The following is a 19502-nucleotide window of genomic DNA, read 5'->3' as shown; positions in this document are numbered from 1 at the left end:
TCTATCAGTGCCCCAAAGGGTATTTTATCAGTCCCCCAGAGGGTATTTTACCAGTGCCCTTGAGGGTATTATACCAGTGCTTCAGAGGGTATTCTATCAGTGCTTTTGATGGTATTTTACCAGTTCCTCAGAGGGTATTATATCAGTGCCTCAGAGGGTATTTTATCAGTGGCCAAGAGGGTATTTTCCCAGTGCCTTAGAGGGTATTCTATCAGTGTCCAAGAGTGTATTTTACCAGTGCCCCAGAGGGTATTCTATCAGTGCCCCAGAGGGTATTCTATCAGTGCCCAAGAGGGTATTCTATCAGTGCCCAAGAGGGTAGTTTATCAGTGCCCCAGAGGGTATTTTTTCAGTTCTCCAGAGGGTATTCTATTTGTGCCCAGAGGTTATTTTATCAGGGCGTCAGAGGGTATTCTATCAGTGCACCAGATGGTATTTTACCAGTGTTCCAGAGGGTATTTTACAAGTGCGCCAGATGGTGTTTTACCAGTGCCCCAGAGGGTATTCTATCATTGCCCAAATGGGTATTCTCTCAGTGTCCCAGAGGCTATTCTATCAGTGCCCAAGTGGGTATTCTATCAGTGCCCTAGAGGGTATTTTATCAGTGCCCCAGTGGGTATTTTATCAGTGCCCCAGAGTTTATTCTATCAGTGCCCCAGAGGGTATTCTCTCAGTGCACGAGGGTATTTTACAAGTGCCCCAGAGGGTATTTTGTCAGTGCCCCAGAGGGTATTTTGTCAGTGCCCCCGAGGGTATTTTATCAGTGCCCAAGTGGGTATTTTACCAGGGCCCCAGAGAGTATTTTATCAGTGCCCCAGAGTGTATTTTACCAGTGCCCCAGAGTGTATTCTAACAGAGCCAAAATGGGCACTCAAGCAATCCCTTGGATATTTCAAGCAGTGCCCCAGGGGCATTGAAAAAGTGTCCCAGGGGTATTCCATCTGTATGCAACTATTCCAGCAATTAAGGCCCATTCCAGGGGGGAGAGGGGCGTAATTTTCCCTTCCACGGGGATGTTTATTTTCCCCTATCTAGGGGGGGGGGTGAAATAAACCCCCCCTGGAAGGCGTTTATTTTCCACGGGAAACAATGCCTGGTAACCGGAGGCAACTATAGTAAATATAATTATACACATATTTAGTGACTGTTTAATTAAAGAATAAGTCCTTGCAAAACCTGAAGCAGAAATAAATTTGCGATGTTGTGACCTCGGGCGAAATCAGTGCTTCACTTCAAGACCCCGAGCCAACGTAGAGCTGGACCGAATGACCAACACGAACGGAAGCAGCCAAAAGAACATAAGCTGCCAACATGCCACACTCTATGTTGATACAATTAATACCTTATTAATATCTTCCGTGTAATGTCATTCATCCATATGTCCCCTAACCACCTCACGTAAGAGGATATAGCCAGGTGCTGAGCACAGTACAATTTGTCTTTGAGAATGTAAGGAGAGACCTTACGAAACGCATCACTAGGCGTCTGACCCATATAAAAAGTAAAAATGTACCTTGGAGAGTTAATGTTTCACCTCCTGCTTCAATGAAGAAAAACATAAGAAATATCGAGAAGATTCGTGCCATAATTATAAATCTAAAACCATCCAGGTGTGGGCATCATTCCTTCCCCTCGTCCCATCCCAGATTATGACCCCTTCCAAGTGCTATATAGTCGTAAGGGCTTGGTGCTTTGCTTTGGTAGTTCCCTTCCCTTCTCCCCTCCCTTCCTCTCTCCCTCCCTTCCTCCCTCCCTCCCTCCCTCCCTCTCTCCCTCCCTCCCTCCCTCCTCATATCTCATTATCTCCCCCTGGCGTCTTGACTGACAGACACATCACCCTCAATATCTCTCCTTAGTTCCCCTTACACTACACCATTATACCCCTCTCCCTTTCACCCACTCCCCTGCCCCTTCCCCCCTTTATACAAGTTCCCTCTTCTATTGTGGGCTCAGACTCCTCCTTCCCCCCTTATTGTGGGCCCAGGTACCCCTCCCCCCGCTCATTGTGGGCTGAGACGCCCAGTTTGCCTCCGTCGTGAATGCCTCACTCCTCGCACTCTTCAAGGTGTCGTAATATTGTTGGTTGTGTGAAGGAGAATTTGTCAACATTGCTGTTAATGAATGACTGGAACTGGAGTGGTTATTGTTGGTAAACATCGTAGTGTATGTGGCGGTGGGTTGAGTGTGTGTGTGTTGGTGTAGAGCCCCGTGTAGGTCAGTATAGAGCCCCGTGTAGGTCAGTATAGAGCCCCGTGTAGGTCAGTATAGAGGCCCGTGTAGGTCAGTATAGAGCCCCGTGTAGGTCAGTATAGAGCCCCGTGTAGGTCAGTATAGAGCCCCGTGCAGGTCAGCATAGAGCCCCGTGTAGGTCAGTATAGAGCCCCGTGCAGGTCAGAATAGAGCCCCGTGTAGGTCAGTATAGAGCCCCGTGCAGGTCAGTATAGAGCCCCGTGTAGGTCAGTATAGAGCCCCGTGCAGGTCAGAATAGAGCCCCGTGTAGGTCAGTATAGAGCCCCGTGCAGGTCAGTATAGAGCCCCGTGTAGGTCAGTATAGAGGCCCGTGTAGGTCAGTATAGAACCCCGTGCAGGTCAGTATAGAGCCCCGTGTAGGTCAGTATAGAGCCCCGTGCAGGTCAGAATAGAGCCCCGTGTAGGTCAGTATAGAGGCCCGTGTAGGTCAGTATAGAACCCCGTGCAGGTCAGTATAGAGCCCCGTGTAGGTCAGTATAGAGCCCCGTGCAGGTCAGAATAGAGCCCCGTGTAGGTCAGTATAGAGCCCCGTGCAGGTCAGTATAGAGCCCCGTGTAGGTCAGTATAGAGCCCCGTGCAGGTCAGAATAGAGCCCCGTGTAGGTCAGTATAGAGCCCCGTGCAGGTCAGTATAGAGCCCCGTGTAGGTCAGTATAGAGGCCCGTGTAGGTCAGTATAGAACCCCGTGCAGGTCAGTATAGAGCCCCGTGTAGGTCAGTATAGAGCCCCGTGCAGGTCAGAATAGAGCCCCGTGTAGGTCAGTATAGAGCCCCGTGCAGGTCAGTATAGAGCCCCGTGTAGGTCAGTATAGAGGCCCATGTAGGTCAGTATAGAGCCCCATGTAGGTCAGTATAGAGCCCCGTGTAGGTCAGTATAGAGGCCCGTGTAGGTCAGTATAGATGCCCGCATTGGTCAGTATAGAGCCCCGTATAGGTCAGTATAGAGGCCCGTGTAGGTCAGTATAGATCCCCGTGTAGGTCAGTATAGAGCCCCGTGTAGGTCAGTATAGAGGCCCGTGTAGGTCAGTATAGGGCCCCGTGTAGGTCAGTATAGATCCCCGTGTAGGTCAGTATAGAGCCCCGTGTAGGTCAGTATAGAGGCCCGTGTAGGTCAGTATAGGGCCCCGTGTAGGTCAGTATAGATCCCCGTGTAGGTCAGTATAGAGCCCCGTGTAGGTCAGTATAGAGGCCCGTGTAGGTCAGTATAGGGCCCCGTGTAGGTCAGTATAGAGCCCCGTGTAGGTCAGTATAGATGCCCGCATTGGTCAGTATAGAGCCCCGTATAGGTCAGTATAGAGCCCCGTATAGGTCAGTATAGAGCCCCGTATAGGTCAGTATAGATGCCCGCATTGGTCAGTATAGAGCCCCGTATAGGTCAGTATAGAGCCCCGTATAGGTCAGTATAGAGCCCCGTATAGGTCAGTATAGAGCCCCGTATAGGTCAGTATAGAGCCCCGTATAGGTCAGTATAGATGCCCGCATTGGTCAGTATAGAGCCCCGTATAGGTCAGTATAGATGCCCGCATTGGTCAGTATAGAGCCCCGTATAGGTCAGTATAGAGCCCCGTATAGGTCAGTATAGAGCCCCGTATAGGTCAGTATAGAGCCCCGTATAGGTCAGTATAGAGCCCCGTATAGGTCAGTATAGAGCCCCGTATAGGTCAGTATAGAGCCCCGTATAGGTCAGTATAGAGCCCCGTATAGGTCAGTATAGAGCCCCGTATAGGTCAGTATAGAGCCCCGTATAGGTCAGTATAGAGCCCCGTATAGGTCAGTATAGAGCCCCGTATAGGTCAGTATAGAGCCCCGTATAGGTCAGTATAGAGCCCCGTATAGGTCAGTATAGAGCCCCGTATAGGTCAGTATAGAGCCCCGTATAGGTCAGTATAGAGCCCCGTATAGGTCAGTATAGAGCCCCGTATAGGTCAGTATAGAGCCCCGTATAGGTCAGTATAGAGCCCCGTATAGGTCAGTATAGAGCCCCGTATAGGTCAGTATAGAGCCCCGTATAGGTCAGTATAGAGCCCCGTATAGGTCAGTATAGAGCCCCGTATAGGTCAGTATAGAGCCCCGTATAGGTCAGTATAGAGCCCCGTATAGGTCAGTATAGAGCCCCGTATAGGTCAGTATAGAGCCCCGTATAGGTCAGTATAGAGCCCCGTATAGGTCAGTATAGAGCCCCGTATAGGTCAGTATAGAGCCCCGTATAGGTCAGTATAGAGCCCCGTATAGGTCAGTATAGAGCCCCGTATAGGTCAGTATAGAGCCCCGTATAGGTCAGTATAGAGCCCCGTATAGGTCAGTATAGAGCCCCGTATAGGTCAGTATAGAGCCCCGTATAGGTCAGTATAGAGCCCCGTATAGGTCAGTATAGAGCCCCGTACAGGTCAGTATAGAGCCCCGTATAGGTCAGTATAGAGCCCCGTATAGGTCAGTATAGAGCCCCGTATAGGTCAGTATAGAGCCCCGTATAGGTCAGTATAGAGCCCCGTATAGGTCAGTATAGAGCTCCGTGCAGGTCAGTATAGAGCCCCGTATAGGTCAGTATAGAGCCCCGTATAGGTCAGTATAGAGCCCCGTATAGGTCAGTATAGAGCCCCGTATAGGTCAGTATAGAGCCCCGTATAGGTCAGTATAGAGCCCCGTATAGGTCAGTATAGAGCCCCGTATAGGTCAGTATAGAGCCCCGTATAGGTCAGTATAGAGCCCCGTATAGGTCAGTATAGAGCCCCGTATAGGTCAGTATAGAGCCCCGTATAGGTCAGTATAGAGCCCCGTATAGGTCAGTATAGAGCCCCGTATAGGTCAGTATAGAGCCCCGTATAGGTCAGTATAGAGCCCCGTATAGGTCAGTATAGAGCCCCGTATAGGTCAGTATAGAGCCCCGTATAGGTCAGTATAGAGCCCCGTATAGGTCAGTATAGAGCCCCGTATAGGTCAGTATAGAGCCCCGTACAGGTCAGTATAGAGCCCCGTATAGGTCAGTATAGAGCCCCGTATAGGTCAGTATAGAGCCCCGTATAGGTCAGTATAGAGCCCCGTATAGGTCAGTATAGAGCCCCGTATAGGTCAGTATAGAGCTCCGTGCAGGTCAGTATAGAGCCCCGTATAGGTCAGTATAGAGCCCCGTATAGGTCAGTATAGAGCCCCGTATAGGTCAGTATAGAGCCCCGTATAGGTCAGTATAGAGCCCCGTATAGGTCAGTATAGAGCCCCGTATAGGTCAGTATAGAGCCCCGTATAGGTCAGTATAGAGCCCCGTATAGGTCAGTATAGAGCCCCGTATAGGTCAGTATAGAGCCCCGTATAGGTCAGTATAGAGCCCCGTATAGGTCAGTATAGAGCCCCGTATAGGTCAGTATAGAGGCATGAACGTACAAAATGATTGTAGCCAGAAGAGAACACTGTAAGCTATACTGAGGATCACATGATAACAGAAGTGTTAGGAAGGTACAACCCACAACAGTTGATTAACTCACATAGGCCTATTTATTGCATGGTGAACAGAGGCATTACGTGAAAGAAATAGCGCCCAACCATTTCTGACCCGTCCGGAGGTCGAACCTGGGATCCCCAACTGTGAGTCGTAAGATGTTATGATAGAGCACGAAAATTTAATCTCAATAGTTTGAGTCGAAGACATGACAAGAGCACCAGGGTCAGGGGTCACGCCTCCAGGCAACGGTCAGCTGGAGAGGCGGGGCCCAGGAGACTGTCCTCGACCCTACAAGCACATTGTGGTCAGTACATTTGCATACATTCAGTAAAACGTACATGCATACACACACACACACACACACACACACACACACACACACACACACACACACACACACACACACACACACACACACACACACACACACACATCGGTAGCTGAGCGGACAGCACGCTGGACGCGTGATCCTGGGGTCCCGGGTTCGATTCCGCGCGCCGGCGAGAAACAATGGGCAGAGTTTCTTTTACCCTAATGCCCCTGTTACCTAGCAGTAAATAGGTACCTGGGTGTTAGTCAGCTGTCGCGGGCTGCTTCCTGGGGGGGGGGTGTGGGACAAAAAAAATAGTAGTTAGTAACAGCTGATTGACAGTTGAGAGGCGGGCCGAAAGAGCAGAGCCCCGCAAGCACAACTAGGTGACTACACAAGGGGGGGCCTGACGGCTGAGTGGACAGCGCTCGGAATTCGCAGTCCTAAGGGTCCGGGTTCGATTCCAGGCGGCGGCGGAAACAAATGGGCAGAGTTTATTTCAACCTGCCGCGCCTGTTCAGCTAGCAGTAAATAGGTACGTGGAAGTTAGACAGCTGCTACGGGCTACTGTCGAGGTGCCCCCCCCCCAAGGTGTACCTACTGACGCCCACAACAGTTGCTTAACTCTACACTACTTATTTATTGCTAGGTGAACAGAGGCATTGAAAAAAAACTGCCCAACCATTTATATACCGCACGGGATTCGAACCCGGGATCCCCGACGGTTAGTCGGCAACGCAGCCAACTGTACTACCGAACCTGTTGTGCCTGTAAGATAGAGACGTAAAGATACACGACGTACAGACCTAGACGCCAGCTCCCAGAGAGGGCTCGGGGCGCCTTAGTAAGTTAAACGTGGCGCCAGGCGACCCTAGACTATCCTCACACTTCCCGTTTTCTTTACTTATCCCTGAGGAAATATTCACATGTATGACGTAATTTATCCCACATATTCAGACAAATTCTGTGAAAATATTCCTGTAGAGTAATTAAAACTAAAATTACAATCATCTTTATTTGCATTTCTCAAAACTTTCTTTAATAAATAATTAAAATTACCCTCAACTCTATTGTGGAGAAACCCACAGGAGCAGACCAGGAAGAGGGACTAAGGTAAATTTTTATTAATAATCACGTGAGGTCTTATTATCGCGGGTGTCGGCTCTTATCGTAGCTCAGGCAACCCAGGAGCTTTGGCGGAGGCCACATGGCCCCTGGTACCTCCTACACTGGCCTCCAGGAGGCCACATGGCCCCTGGTACCTCCTGCATCAGCCTCCAGGAGGCCACATGGCCCCTGGTACCTCCTGCACCAGTCTCCAGGAGGCCACATGGCCTCTGGTACCTCCTGCACCAGCCTCTAGGAGGCCACATGGCCCCTGGTACCTCCTACACTGGCCTCCAGGAGGCCACTTGGCCTCTGGTACCTCCTACACTGGCCTCCAGGAGGCCACATGGCCTCTGGTACCTCCTACACCAGCCTCCAGGAGGCCACATGGCCTCTGGTACCTCCTACACTGGCCTCCAGGAGGGCCACATGGCCTCTGGTACCTCCTGCACCAGCCTCCAGGAGGCCACATGGCCTCTGGTACCTCCTGCACCAGCCTCCAGGAGGCCACATGGCCTCTGGTACCTCCTACACTGGCCTCCAGGAGGGCCACATGGCCTCTGGTACCTCCTGCACCAGCCTCCAGGAGGCCACATGGCCTCTGGTACCTCCTGCACCAGCCTCCAGGAGGCCACATGGCCCCTGGTACCTCCTACACTGGCCTCCAGGAGGCCACTTGGCCTCTGGTACCTCCTACACTGGCCTCCAGGAGGCCACATGGCCTCTGGTACCTCCTACACCAGCCTCCAGAAGGCCACATGGCTTCTGGTACCTCCTACACTGGCCTCCAGGAGGCCACATGGCCTCTGGTACCTCCTGCACCAGCCTCCAGGAGGCCACATGGCCCCTGGTACCTCCTATACTGACCTCCAGGAGGCCACATGGCCCCTCCGACACTGACCTCCAGGAGGCCACATGGACCCTGGTACCTTCTACACTGACCTCCAGGAGGCCACATGGCCCCTGGTACCTCCTACACTGACCTCAAGGAGGCCACATAGCCCCTGGTACCTCCTACACAGACCTCCAGGAGGCCACATGGCCCCTGGTACCTCCTACACTAACCTCCAGGAGGCCACATGGCCCCTGGTACCTCCTGCACCAGCCTCCAGGAGGTCATATGGCCCCTGGTACCTCCTACACTGGCCTCCAGGAGCCACATGGCCCCTGGTATCTCCTGCACCAGCCTCCAGGAGGCCACATGGCCCCTGGTACCTCCTACACCAGCCTCCAGGAGGGTACATGGCCCCTGGTACCTCCTACACCAGCCTCCAGGAGGGCACATGGCCTCTGGTACCTCCTACATCAGCCTCCAGGAGGCCACATGGCTCCTGGTACCTCCTGCACCAGCCTCCAGGAGGCCACATGGCCCCTGGTATCTCCTACACCAGCCTCCAGGAGGTCACATGGCCCCTGGTACCTCCTACACTGACCTCCAGGAGGCCACATGGCCCCTGGTACCTCCTACACCAGCCTCCAGGAGGCCACATGGCTCCTGGTACCTCCTGCACCAGCCTCCAGGAGGCCACATGGCCTCTGGTACCTCCTACACCAGCCTCCAGGAGGTCACATGGCCCCTGGTACCTCCTACACTGACCTCCAGGAGGCCACATGGCCCCTGGTACCTCCTACACCAGCCTCTATGAGGCCACATGGCCCCTGGTACCTCCTGCACCAGCCTCCAGGAAGCCACATGGCCCCTGGTACCTCCTGCACCAGCCTCCAGGAGGTCACATGGCCCCTGGTACCTCCTGCACTGACCTCCAGGAGGCCACATGGCCCCTGGTACCTCCTGCACCAGCCTCCAGGAGGCCACATGGCCCCTGGTACCTCCTACACCAGCCTTCAGGAGGGTACATGGTCCCTGGTACCTCCTACACCAGCCTCCAGGAGGGCACATGGCCCCTGGTACCTCCTACACCAGCCTCCAGGAGGCCACATGGCCCCTGGTACCTCCTACACCAGCCTCCAGGAGGCCACATGGCCCCTGGTACCTCCTGCACCAGCCTCCAGGAGGCCACATGGCCCCTGGTACCTCCTGCACCAGCCTCCAGGAGGCCACATGGCCCCTGGTACCTCCTACACCAGCCTCCAGGAGGCCACATGGCCCCTGGTACCTCCTACACCAGCCTCCAGGAGGCCACATGGCCCCTGGTACCTCCTACACCAGCCTCCAGGAGGCCACATTGCCCCTGGTACCTCCTACACCAGCCTCCAGGAGGCCACATGGACCCTGGTACCTCCTGCACCAGCCTCCAGGAGGCCACATGGCCCCTGGTACCTCCTGCACCAGCCTCCAGGAGGCCACATGGCCCCTTGGCGCATTACTCAAATAGCCATTCAATCACGCAGCTGGTCAGCCAGTCACTCAGCCAGCGAGCCTTTCAGCCAGTCTCCCAGCTCCTAGTCAGTCACTCGGCCAGCCAGTCATGCAGCCACCCAGACGGCCATCCAGTCACTCAGCAAGCCAGCCAGCCAGTCAATCAGTCACTCAGCTAGCCAGCCAGTCACTCTGCTATCAAGCCAATCAGTCAGTCATTCAGCCAGCCAGCCAGCCAGTCAATCAGTCACTCAGCTAGCCAGCCAGTCACTCTGCTATCAAGCCAGTCAGTCAGTCATGCAGCCAGGAGTCAGCCAGTCACTCATGCAGCCAGCAGTCAGCCAGTCACTCAGCTACCCAGCCAATCACTCAGCCAGCCAGCCAGCCAGGCAGCATTTCAGAGAGAGCACGTTTTACAAGCTTTACAAAATCAATTCGGAATACCGCTGTGTATCTACGCTCTTTCCAAAATTCTTCGGCCGTTATTTCAAGGGCCAGCTCTCCTCCTTGCCCGCCCTATCACACGCGGCCGAGGCGCGCGAGTTTGGCACCCAGTCGTCCTCCACCCAAGGTCCAAAATGCCTTATCTAGAGGCTGATGGAGGCAACTTCCGGCAGGAGCGAGGGGTGATGACGTCACTTCCGGCAGGCGGGCCCCAAACACAACGCGGCCATCCAGTTTTCCCGCGCTTTTCCGCATGAAACAAAGAGGCAGCGCCTAAGAGGTCTGATAACAAGGGTCTCACGCCGCACAGAAACATATAATTAAACGGAGCTCCACGTTAGTTTTATTTCCTCCAAACGTATTCCCTAGAACAAAAATACTGTTTGGTAGTCTTTCTCGACTATATTTAACATTCTTGGAGGAGTTGTAATAGTGGGTTATAAGAGTCTAAGTTACTGTAGCCTCTGGTGATGTATTGTGTTGTCTGGATAAACTTGCTTGAGCGGTGACTGGGAGCGCTGGTGGAGGGTTAAGTCTTGCACTTGAGCGCAGGTATTGCCAGTCCTCTCACACGTCGCGTTAGTTACGGAACCGACTAAGTAGATTATAATGCGGCGTAGTGTGGAATATTACAGCACCGTAATATTGACGCAGTGAATATATCGCGGTAGGTTAGGTGGGTTGCTTAGGTTTGTACGTGTCTGGTTAGGCAAAACGGTTGATTTTCTACAGTGTGGCAGAGAGGAGGGCTGTGTCACGCTGTGTCACGCAGCGTGAGGGACGTCTTGGGCTGCACGGAACCACAGCCTGAATGTGGCCCCCAAACGCCTCCGTCAGGCCTCAATATCATTGTCACTTCCTACTTTACCATAGATCTTAGTGAAGGAACTTTGCTACAGTTCCGTAACGCGTGAAGGAAGGACCCAATATATGTATAAGTGTATTGAACCTAAATTTTCGGCGGCAGCTTCCGACCTGCCTCAAGGTGCGGTAAAGACAGGGTCCACACCACCTTCAGGAAGCATGGAGCGTGTACGGGAACAGTTGGGTTCTAACACACACGTATATTGGGTCTCTCCTTCATAGATCTTTGTCTCACCTGCAAAGTTGATCATTTTGTTTGTGATATTCTCATACATGTTTTTGATGTGTATGCCAATAAGGGATGACCCCAACATGGCCCCCCAAGATGGCCGCCAAGATGGTCCCCCAAGATGGCTCCCAAGATGGCCCCCAAGGTGGCCCCAACATGGCCCCAACATGGCCCCAACATGGCCCCCTAGCGGCACACGACACAACACTTTCCTCCGGTCAGATACATTTCCCCTAAGGACGACTCTCCGTTTTCTTTGTTTTAACCTTAGCGTGATCTCATCCAGTACTCAACCGCTTGTCCCTCGTCTCACACGACACGCTCACATGTCATCCCAACTTGTAAAATACTGAACAAGTTGGAGGATATTAATCCGGATCACATGTTCAAGGGGCATACAACCGCATACAGGGCATAGAGGAGCATACACGGCATACAAGAGCATACAGAGAATACAGGACATACAAGAACATACAGGGCATACAATAGCATACAGAGCATACAGGGCATACAAGAGCATACAGAGCATACAGGAGCATACAGGGCATACAGGAACATAAAGGAGCATACAGGGCATACAAGAGCATACAGGACCATACAGGGCATACAAGAGCATACAGGTGCATACAGGGCATACTAGAGCGTGCAGGACATACAAGAGCATACAAGAGCTTACACGGCATGCAAAAGCATACAGAGCATACAAGAGCATACAGGGAATACAAGAGCGTGCAGAGCATACAAGTGTATACAGGGCATACTAGAGCATGCAGCGCATACAAAAGCACACAGAACTTACAAGAGTATACAAGGCCTACAAGCATAAAGCATACAAGAGTATACAGGGCATACAAGAGCATACACGAATGTACAGGGACATACAAGAGCGTACAAGACATGCAATAGCATACAATAACATACAGGGCATATAATAACATTCAGGGCATACAAGCAGATACAGGGCATACAAGAGGCAAGAGCTTCACGCTCTACAAGACACAGTGGAGGGAGAAGACAAGCGCTGGCCGCCCCCACAAATACTATGACATTAATGCAAGTTCAAAATTCCGGCTGGAAAGATTCCTTAGGAACAATGGGGGGGGGACCTCTGACAAAGAGTCGGCTTCCTGTCCCCGTCGAGGCCACTAGAGAGGTCGGCTCTCAGATAAATTGCAGTAGAGAAGGAGTTTAGAAGAGAAGTGTATATGTGCGTGCAGCATAGCGCTTTCACTAGACCGTGTGACATTGTAATTGTCAAGACTAGGCTGGAGTATCATTAAATTCAAATTGAATTTGAAAATCAAATTCAATACGTATGGGAGGTGGGTGAAGACTCCCTAGCGGTGAGCAACTAACTGTACACGGTGTCAACACACGCCATACTCTTCCCCAACACCATGTAATATGTTGATGAACGACATGTTATTAATGATTTTAGACCAAATGGCGGGAGATGCCTCCAGTTGTTCCCTGTTGCATTCACTCATGGAGATCTCAAGAGTGAAGGAACCTTACGCGAGCCTGTACCAGCAGCTCCTATTATTATAATTATTATTATAATTATTATAATTATTATTATAATTATTATAATTATTATTATTATTATTATTATTATTATTATTAATTAGTATTATCAATTAGTATTATCAAGTAGTATTATTATATTAGAAGAAATTATCATAGTCTACCCAAATTTCGCTGGTACAGGCTAGCAGACTAGATTCAAATCATGCAGGTCAAGCAAGCAAACTCACCCCTCATATCGTTTATGATTAGGAATATTAAATTAACTTATAACTAGTGAAATAATGGCCCCCAGGAAACTACAGGGATAAAATATTTCAAAATTTGTGTATTCTCCACAGAAAATGGATAAGTCAGAAAACGCGGCCGAGGTGCTGCCATCTGTTGAGGGTGAGTGGAGTGAGGAGCCGCGCCGAGGCTGCCAGCTGTGACAATACACTAAAGCTTTCCTGTCTTACTCTTCAGAGTAGTTGAGTACTTATGTTTTTAGTGAGAAGGTGGACAATAAGACGAATCGAGGCGGTTACAAGGGTGCTCTCGGGTCGTGTACAAGTTCCAGTCCCGTGATGCATCATGTTGGGGCTCACGAGAGCTTAAGAACCGTCATAATAACTTCATTTTATGAGTAATTTTGAGCTACTGTTTGTGTTTCAGTTGTGCGCGTTGTGGGGGACTGGCCGGTGTCTAAGAGAGCGCAGCGCTTTATTGGAATGGTTAGATTTCTTTGGGGGCACTGTCGTGTGTAGTTGCCATATGGGGCACTGTCATGTGTAGTTGCCATATGGAGCACTGTCGTGTGTAGTTGCCATATGGGGCACTGTCATGTGTAGTTGCCATATGGGGCACTCGTGTGTAGTTGCCATATGGGGCACTGTCATGTGTAGTTGCCATATGGGGCACTCGTGTGTAGTTGCCATATGGGGGTACTGTCATGTGTAGTTGCCATATCAGACACTTACATATGTAGTTGCCATATGGGGCACTCATATGTAGTTACCATATTGGACACCATCATATATACTTGCCATATTGGGCACTGACATGTATACTTGCCGTATTGGGCACCGTCGTATGTACTTGCCGTATTGGGCACCGTCGTATTTGTATGAACAATAGTTGTTTCATTCTTGAAAAGCCACCAGCACTCGGTGTTTTGGGCAGGTCCTTAATCCTAATTTTCCAAGGAATACGACCCGCCAAATCGTTTAACACATTCACTACTGGGTGAACAGTGGTTAGTTAAAGATTGGCGCCCAGTCAATCCTCCCCGGCCAGGAGACGAACCCAGGACAAAGCACTCGCGAAGGGCTGGGTGAGGACACTGTGCCATTTTATGAGTATATATATATATGGGGCTATACCCATAAAATGTGACCAAATCAGGAAAAGCATCGACAACCTAGAGGACTCAAAAGCCCCAGGTGTGAATGGAATTCAATCCAAAGTTTTAAAGGAACTGGCAGATGAACTATGCCTACCACTGAAACAACTTTTCAGAAAATCTGCATAAATCTCTAGTGTGACCCCACTTGGATTATTGTATCCAAGCATTTAGACCTCTGTCTTCAGAAAGACATAGCTGCTTTGGAGAAAGTACAACTCCGGGCCACAAGGGCCACAAGACGAACACTGCAAACCAGACATGATAGAACTGATCCCATTGAAACGTTCAAAATATTGTGCTGAACAATTTGGAGGATGTTGATCTGGACAACTTCTTCAAAAGGTCATTTGTAACCCTAACAAGGAGTAATGGTTTCCAGCTCAAGTCAGTGTTGGACTGAAAATAGATGCTTTTACACCCACAGGGTTATAAACGTATAGAACCACTTGCCCGCCAAAGCTGTAAATGCCAAAACTCTGAACTTTAACATCTAGCTGGAAAAATTCATTACAACAAATGGGGGGGAGGATCTTTGACAAGCCACTGGCTTTCTGTCGTCGTTGAGGTTACTAGTGTTAGTGGCCCTTGGGTAAATTCAATTAAATATGGGGTGGTGTGATAGGCCATATCATGTCAGGTGCTGTGATACATGGCTTATCACCTGGAGTGCTGCATTATATGGCTAGTCACCAAGGCTGTTTTCTTCTACAATCTGCTGCAAGGTAATAGTTAATTTGGAAGCTGTGACGTGGACTGTTATGTCCCACAAGCAAGGTCTTGTATTTTTCACTGTCAACAAGCATTTGCCAATCTTCTGACCATTTGTAGAGTTCATATAGATCTCTTTGTAAGGCCTCAATATAATTTTCACTTCCTGCTTTACCATAAATCTTAGTGTCATGTGCAAATTTGATGTGGTGTATAATATTCTCATCTGTCATAGATGTACTGTATATAACAAAAAGGGTTGGCCCCCAGAATGGATACTTGTGGTACCCAACTCACCACTTTTTGCCAGTCAGATTCATTTCTGTTTAACACTATCATTTGCTTTCTTTGTTTTAAATGTTATTCATCCATTATAATATTCTATTATTTATTCCACGTGCTTGTAATTTCCTTGCTAGTCTTTCATTTGGTACCTTATCAAAAGCTTTATAAAGTCTGTTATAATACATCTACTGGAAGTCCTTTGTCTGAATAGCTGGTTGCCGTTTCCAAAAATGTGAACAGGCCTGCAAGGCAGGATCCGTTTTTAACAAACCCATGTTGCATTGATTTTTCTACATTGTTCACTGAGAGATGGGGAATGATTCCTTTGCTTAGGATAATCTCCATGAGCTTACAGATGTGTGAGGTCAAGCTGTCTGGACGGTAGTTTTCAGCTGAGCTCTTTCTGCATTTTTTTTTTTAATATGGGTGACATTTGCATATTTTCAATCTAGGGAAACTATCCCTTGGTCCAGAGATCTTTTTGAAAAAGTTTGTAGTAGGCATAGTTTATCTGTCGGTTCCTTTAGGACTTTGGATTGAATTCCATCCATACCTGGAGTTTTGGGTTTTTTTAGTTTGTCAATTATGGTCATGATTGTTGCATGATGTGGGTATGTGCCTTAATTTGTTCTCTTCACCTCTTTCAAATACCAGTACGTACAGTATTTGTGTGGGTAATAGGATGTCTAATCTCTCTAGTGTGAACACTGATGTAAAGTATTCAGAGTATTTGCTGTCAATTACTAAGTACTTTTAGTACTTTAAAGTACTAAGTACTTTTTTATTTTAATTCTGATACAGGCATGAGAAGTATGCCTGTATAAGAAGCTGTATAAGATGATTCAATATTCACCATTTACCTATACCAGTTGTGATTCAGAAGTCATCTTTATGGCATGCCATTGTTAAGGACAGGGGAGCCTACTAGGCTTACTGAAGTTCCTCATTGATCCAGGGGAAGGCTGTCAACTTGGTCACTAATCCCGTTAATGACGCAACGTTGTAATGTTTAGCATGACTATGCATGATTAGTGGCATTATAAAAGTAGAAGAGCCTAATATGCATACAAATTATACTGTAATCTTGTATTCTTAATAAAACTATTTTGATTATTATTGTAATTATTACTTTATTGTTGTCTTAATTCTCCTCTCTAACTCCTTATTACCATATTCCTTATATAATAATAATAATAATAATAATAATAATAATAATAATTTTATTTACAAGAAGGTACAATGGGTTTGAGAGATTACATTAGTGATATTTTTACACTCTTGCAAAGCGACTAACATGCATAGTGTTTCGGGCAATGCTATGTACTCAAAAAACATCGCATATATTATGTTATATATTATGTTATATAATATATTAACATTGTTAACATATTAACAAGCAGCATTACTTTTCAGCTGAATAACAAATAAAGAAGATGGATGCAATGTTGTGCATGCAGGAAATGATGAGGAACAGAGAGGGAGGACAGCCATCACTCTTCCACGGTACATTACAAATATCTATATGTACTAGTACTGTTTAGTGTATTTTCCTGTATTTGCCTGATGACCGCTCACTCTAGTGGCCGTGGCAGAGATGGGAATCCAGTGGCTTGTGGAGGGTCCCCATTGTTCGTGATTAATTTTGATCTGCAGAACTCATTGCAGTTGTATTTTTTTTTTTTTATGGAAGGGGGGGGGGAGGGAAAATGTTCTGTACAAAAATTACTCCTTGTACAGTAATGTTAAACATTTACTAATTAAAAAACTTTACATGGGAATAGATACATTTACTGTACTCATGTAATCAAGGCCATTGTTGGGCTCAGTATTTTAGGCAAGTCTAAAGCTAGCAGAACTAATGCAATTTTGGTTAGGGCAAGATAAATTAAGAACATGAGGTTAGTACTGTAAAAATAAACATTCTGGCAAATTATTACATATTGTAAATGAGTAGGGCAATGTAGTTGTTAATAATATGGATATTATTTGCTTAGGTAATACTACCAATATTTATGAAGCATATACATGTACAATAAAAAAATCATTTTTGTTAAAGGATACGAGAGAATTTGAGTCTTGTTACATGGAGGTAATGGGTTAAAATTGTTTGTGAGCTAAACTAATATATATATGAACAGTATTGTATATAATTTGTAATAGGTTAAATTAATTTATCTAGGTTTTTTATTTCATTTGAGGATACAGGTAGGTAAATGTGAGCATATTCTCTATGTACAGGGCAGATGGATTACAGTATTGTATATTTACATTTACGATGTAAATTTATTGTTCCATAAAAGCTTATTTATGGATTCTCCCATTATATTTATAGTAATGCGGGCTGCATCTTATGGTATACTAATTACTAATTTTGTAATTCAGTATACCATGCAGGGATTCTTTGTACATAAACTGGCAAGTATAATCCCTGGCTAAACAACAGAAGTGACATTCAAGACCCAATATACTATACTCTGTTATTACTGACAGATGTGGAAGTCAAGTAACTTTACAGAAAATATTTAAAACCAAATTGGTAGAATATCTTGAAAGAAATGATAATGGTAATTTTATTGAGGGAAAAGCATATGTACATACCAAATGAGTTAAAGGAAGAATTTTAAATTTCTACATAGAGCTTGTATATACTATATCTAAAGCCACTAATATTCACAACATTTCGAGCAAGATGTGGAAAAATAAACTTAAAAACTAAGACTTAAAAGTAACCGAGATCAAAGAGCAAGAATTGAACTGAAGTAGAAAAAAGAATGACAATAATTACACGTTGAATAGAACAGCAGAAATTGCAACAGAACAGCAGATAGTAATTTTAACTTTCTAAATAGATGGAATACAATTTTCTCTTATTTATTTGTTCAATTTTAAGATGATACTTTTGATTTATGACAGTACATAGCATAGATGTTTTTACATTCTTTCAAAGCCGCTAACAAGCATAGTGTTTCGGGCAGGTCCTTAATCTAAAAGATAATTTTCAGTAGGTAATTTGTAGCAAAAATAAAAATTATTAATAGATAAATTGTAAGAAAATTTGAAGAATATTAATAGGTACATTGTAGCAAAATGTGCGTCTAACATAACAACTATGATGTAAGTTGATAGCAATGATTGCAATGTGAAGTTTCATGTCTTGGGCACATATATTGGGGGAGCAGGTGCCCCAGGATACAGTGCGAGTTTGAAGCACTAGGTAGGAAACCATGATGATGAAATTAGGTACTTTTTGGTTATACTTTTGAATAAGGCATAGATTGGACAGCTTTTTAATTTGTTAGGGAGTAAGTTCCATAGATTTGGTCCCTTTATTTGCATAGTTTTTGCACAGATTTAGTTTGAATCTGGGGATATCGGATATTTATTTCTGGTGTGGTGATTATGGGTTTTGTTACATCTATCAAGGAACAGTTTCAGATCAGGATTTACATTTAGGAACAAGGTTTTATACATTAAAATGACACAAGAGAATGTGTGGAGTGAGTGTATGTTCAGGGATTTAAAAAGAGGGGCTGTGTGTTGTCTGAAAATAGTTACTGTTCTGATAGCAGTTATTTGCCGAGTGATGATGGGCTTGAGGTAATTTGCAGTAGTAGAACCCCATGTACAGATACCATATGTAAGATAAGGATAGATTAGCGCATAATATAATGAGGAAAGCAGAGTTTGGAACATATGATTTTAGAGTATACTGACAGTTTTTGAGGCTTTTTGGCTTATACATGGCAGATATCAACAGTTTTACAAGTTAGTCATTAATCTTTGATAATAGCAAACCATAGGTTGACATTTAGGAGGAAAGGTAGATTACGTGGAGTTGATTAAGTAGTACTTAGTTTTTCTCTTAAACTGGTTGAGAAAGGGGTGCTCTGCACCCTTGATTTGCGGAGCATTTCTGTTTGGTTAAGTCGCACTCTTGGAATATCAAATAGATATTTGTTTCTATAACATAACAGATACTATAGGTTTCTAAGTATTTATCTGGAATTAAAAATGGCATTTGATAGTCCCACAAGTGGCTGTTCTGGAAGGTAAGCAGCAGTGTGGAGGTGACAGGCAGACTGCAAGCATGGATGAAAAGTTTCCCCAAGATAAAAAAAATGACATCTGTGATATAGAGACAGTCACAATGAAGGAACGTCACTAGCAAGCAGTTCCAAAAGGTTGAGAATTAGTGCCAGTAATGTATTTTATATATATATATATATATATATATATATATATATATATATATATATATATATATATATATATATATATATATATATATATATATATATATAAATGATCTACTTGAAGGGATACAGAGTTATAAGAACATGCTTACAAGTGATCCTGAGTGGGAAGAATACGATGAACAAGATAAACAAGCACATGGATCAACAAATGGCAAATAGAATTTCAATGTTGACAAATGGCCAGTAATGGAATATGGAATACGCTAATCCAGTCCACAATCGACTTACAGTTGATGGGAAAAGACACTTAAGGAACTTGGGGCAAGGAAGAGCTCTAGTAGTGGTGCCAGAAAGTAAACTGTGACCAAAGAACCACTTTAAGGGCATGGTAAGATGAGCCTATACTACACTGGCTAATTTCAGAATTGCATTTAAATTTATAAATTA

General features: G+C 46.3%; 1 protein-coding gene across 4 annotated transcripts in view; it reads left to right on the top strand.

Moving 5' to 3' along the window:
* The first annotated feature begins 12950 nt into the window (after positions 1-12950).
* Positions 12951-19502, top strand: part of LOC123755842 (mucin-19) — a 29718-nt gene continuing 23166 nt past the window's right edge. Inside the window, exons 1-2 of one of the 4 annotated variants that reach the window (XM_045738724.2) lie at positions 12951-13107; positions 16273-16362. In XM_045738724.2, the coding sequence (XP_045594680.2) occupies positions 16293-16362 (70 nt within the window). In that variant the 5' untranslated portion in view covers positions 12951-13107; positions 16273-16292. Of the gene's footprint in view, positions 13196-14448; positions 14589-16272; positions 16363-19502 lie in introns of those variants that run through there. The other 3 variants (XM_045738728.2, XM_069300161.1, XM_045738731.2) reach the window with 3 other exon arrangements.

This window comes from Procambarus clarkii, chromosome 43, assembly GCF_040958095.1.
Source record: "Procambarus clarkii isolate CNS0578487 chromosome 43, FALCON_Pclarkii_2.0, whole genome shotgun sequence".
NCBI lineage: Eukaryota > Metazoa > Arthropoda > Malacostraca > Decapoda > Cambaridae > Procambarus > Procambarus clarkii.
This window is presented reverse-complemented; position numbering and strand designations above follow the sequence as displayed.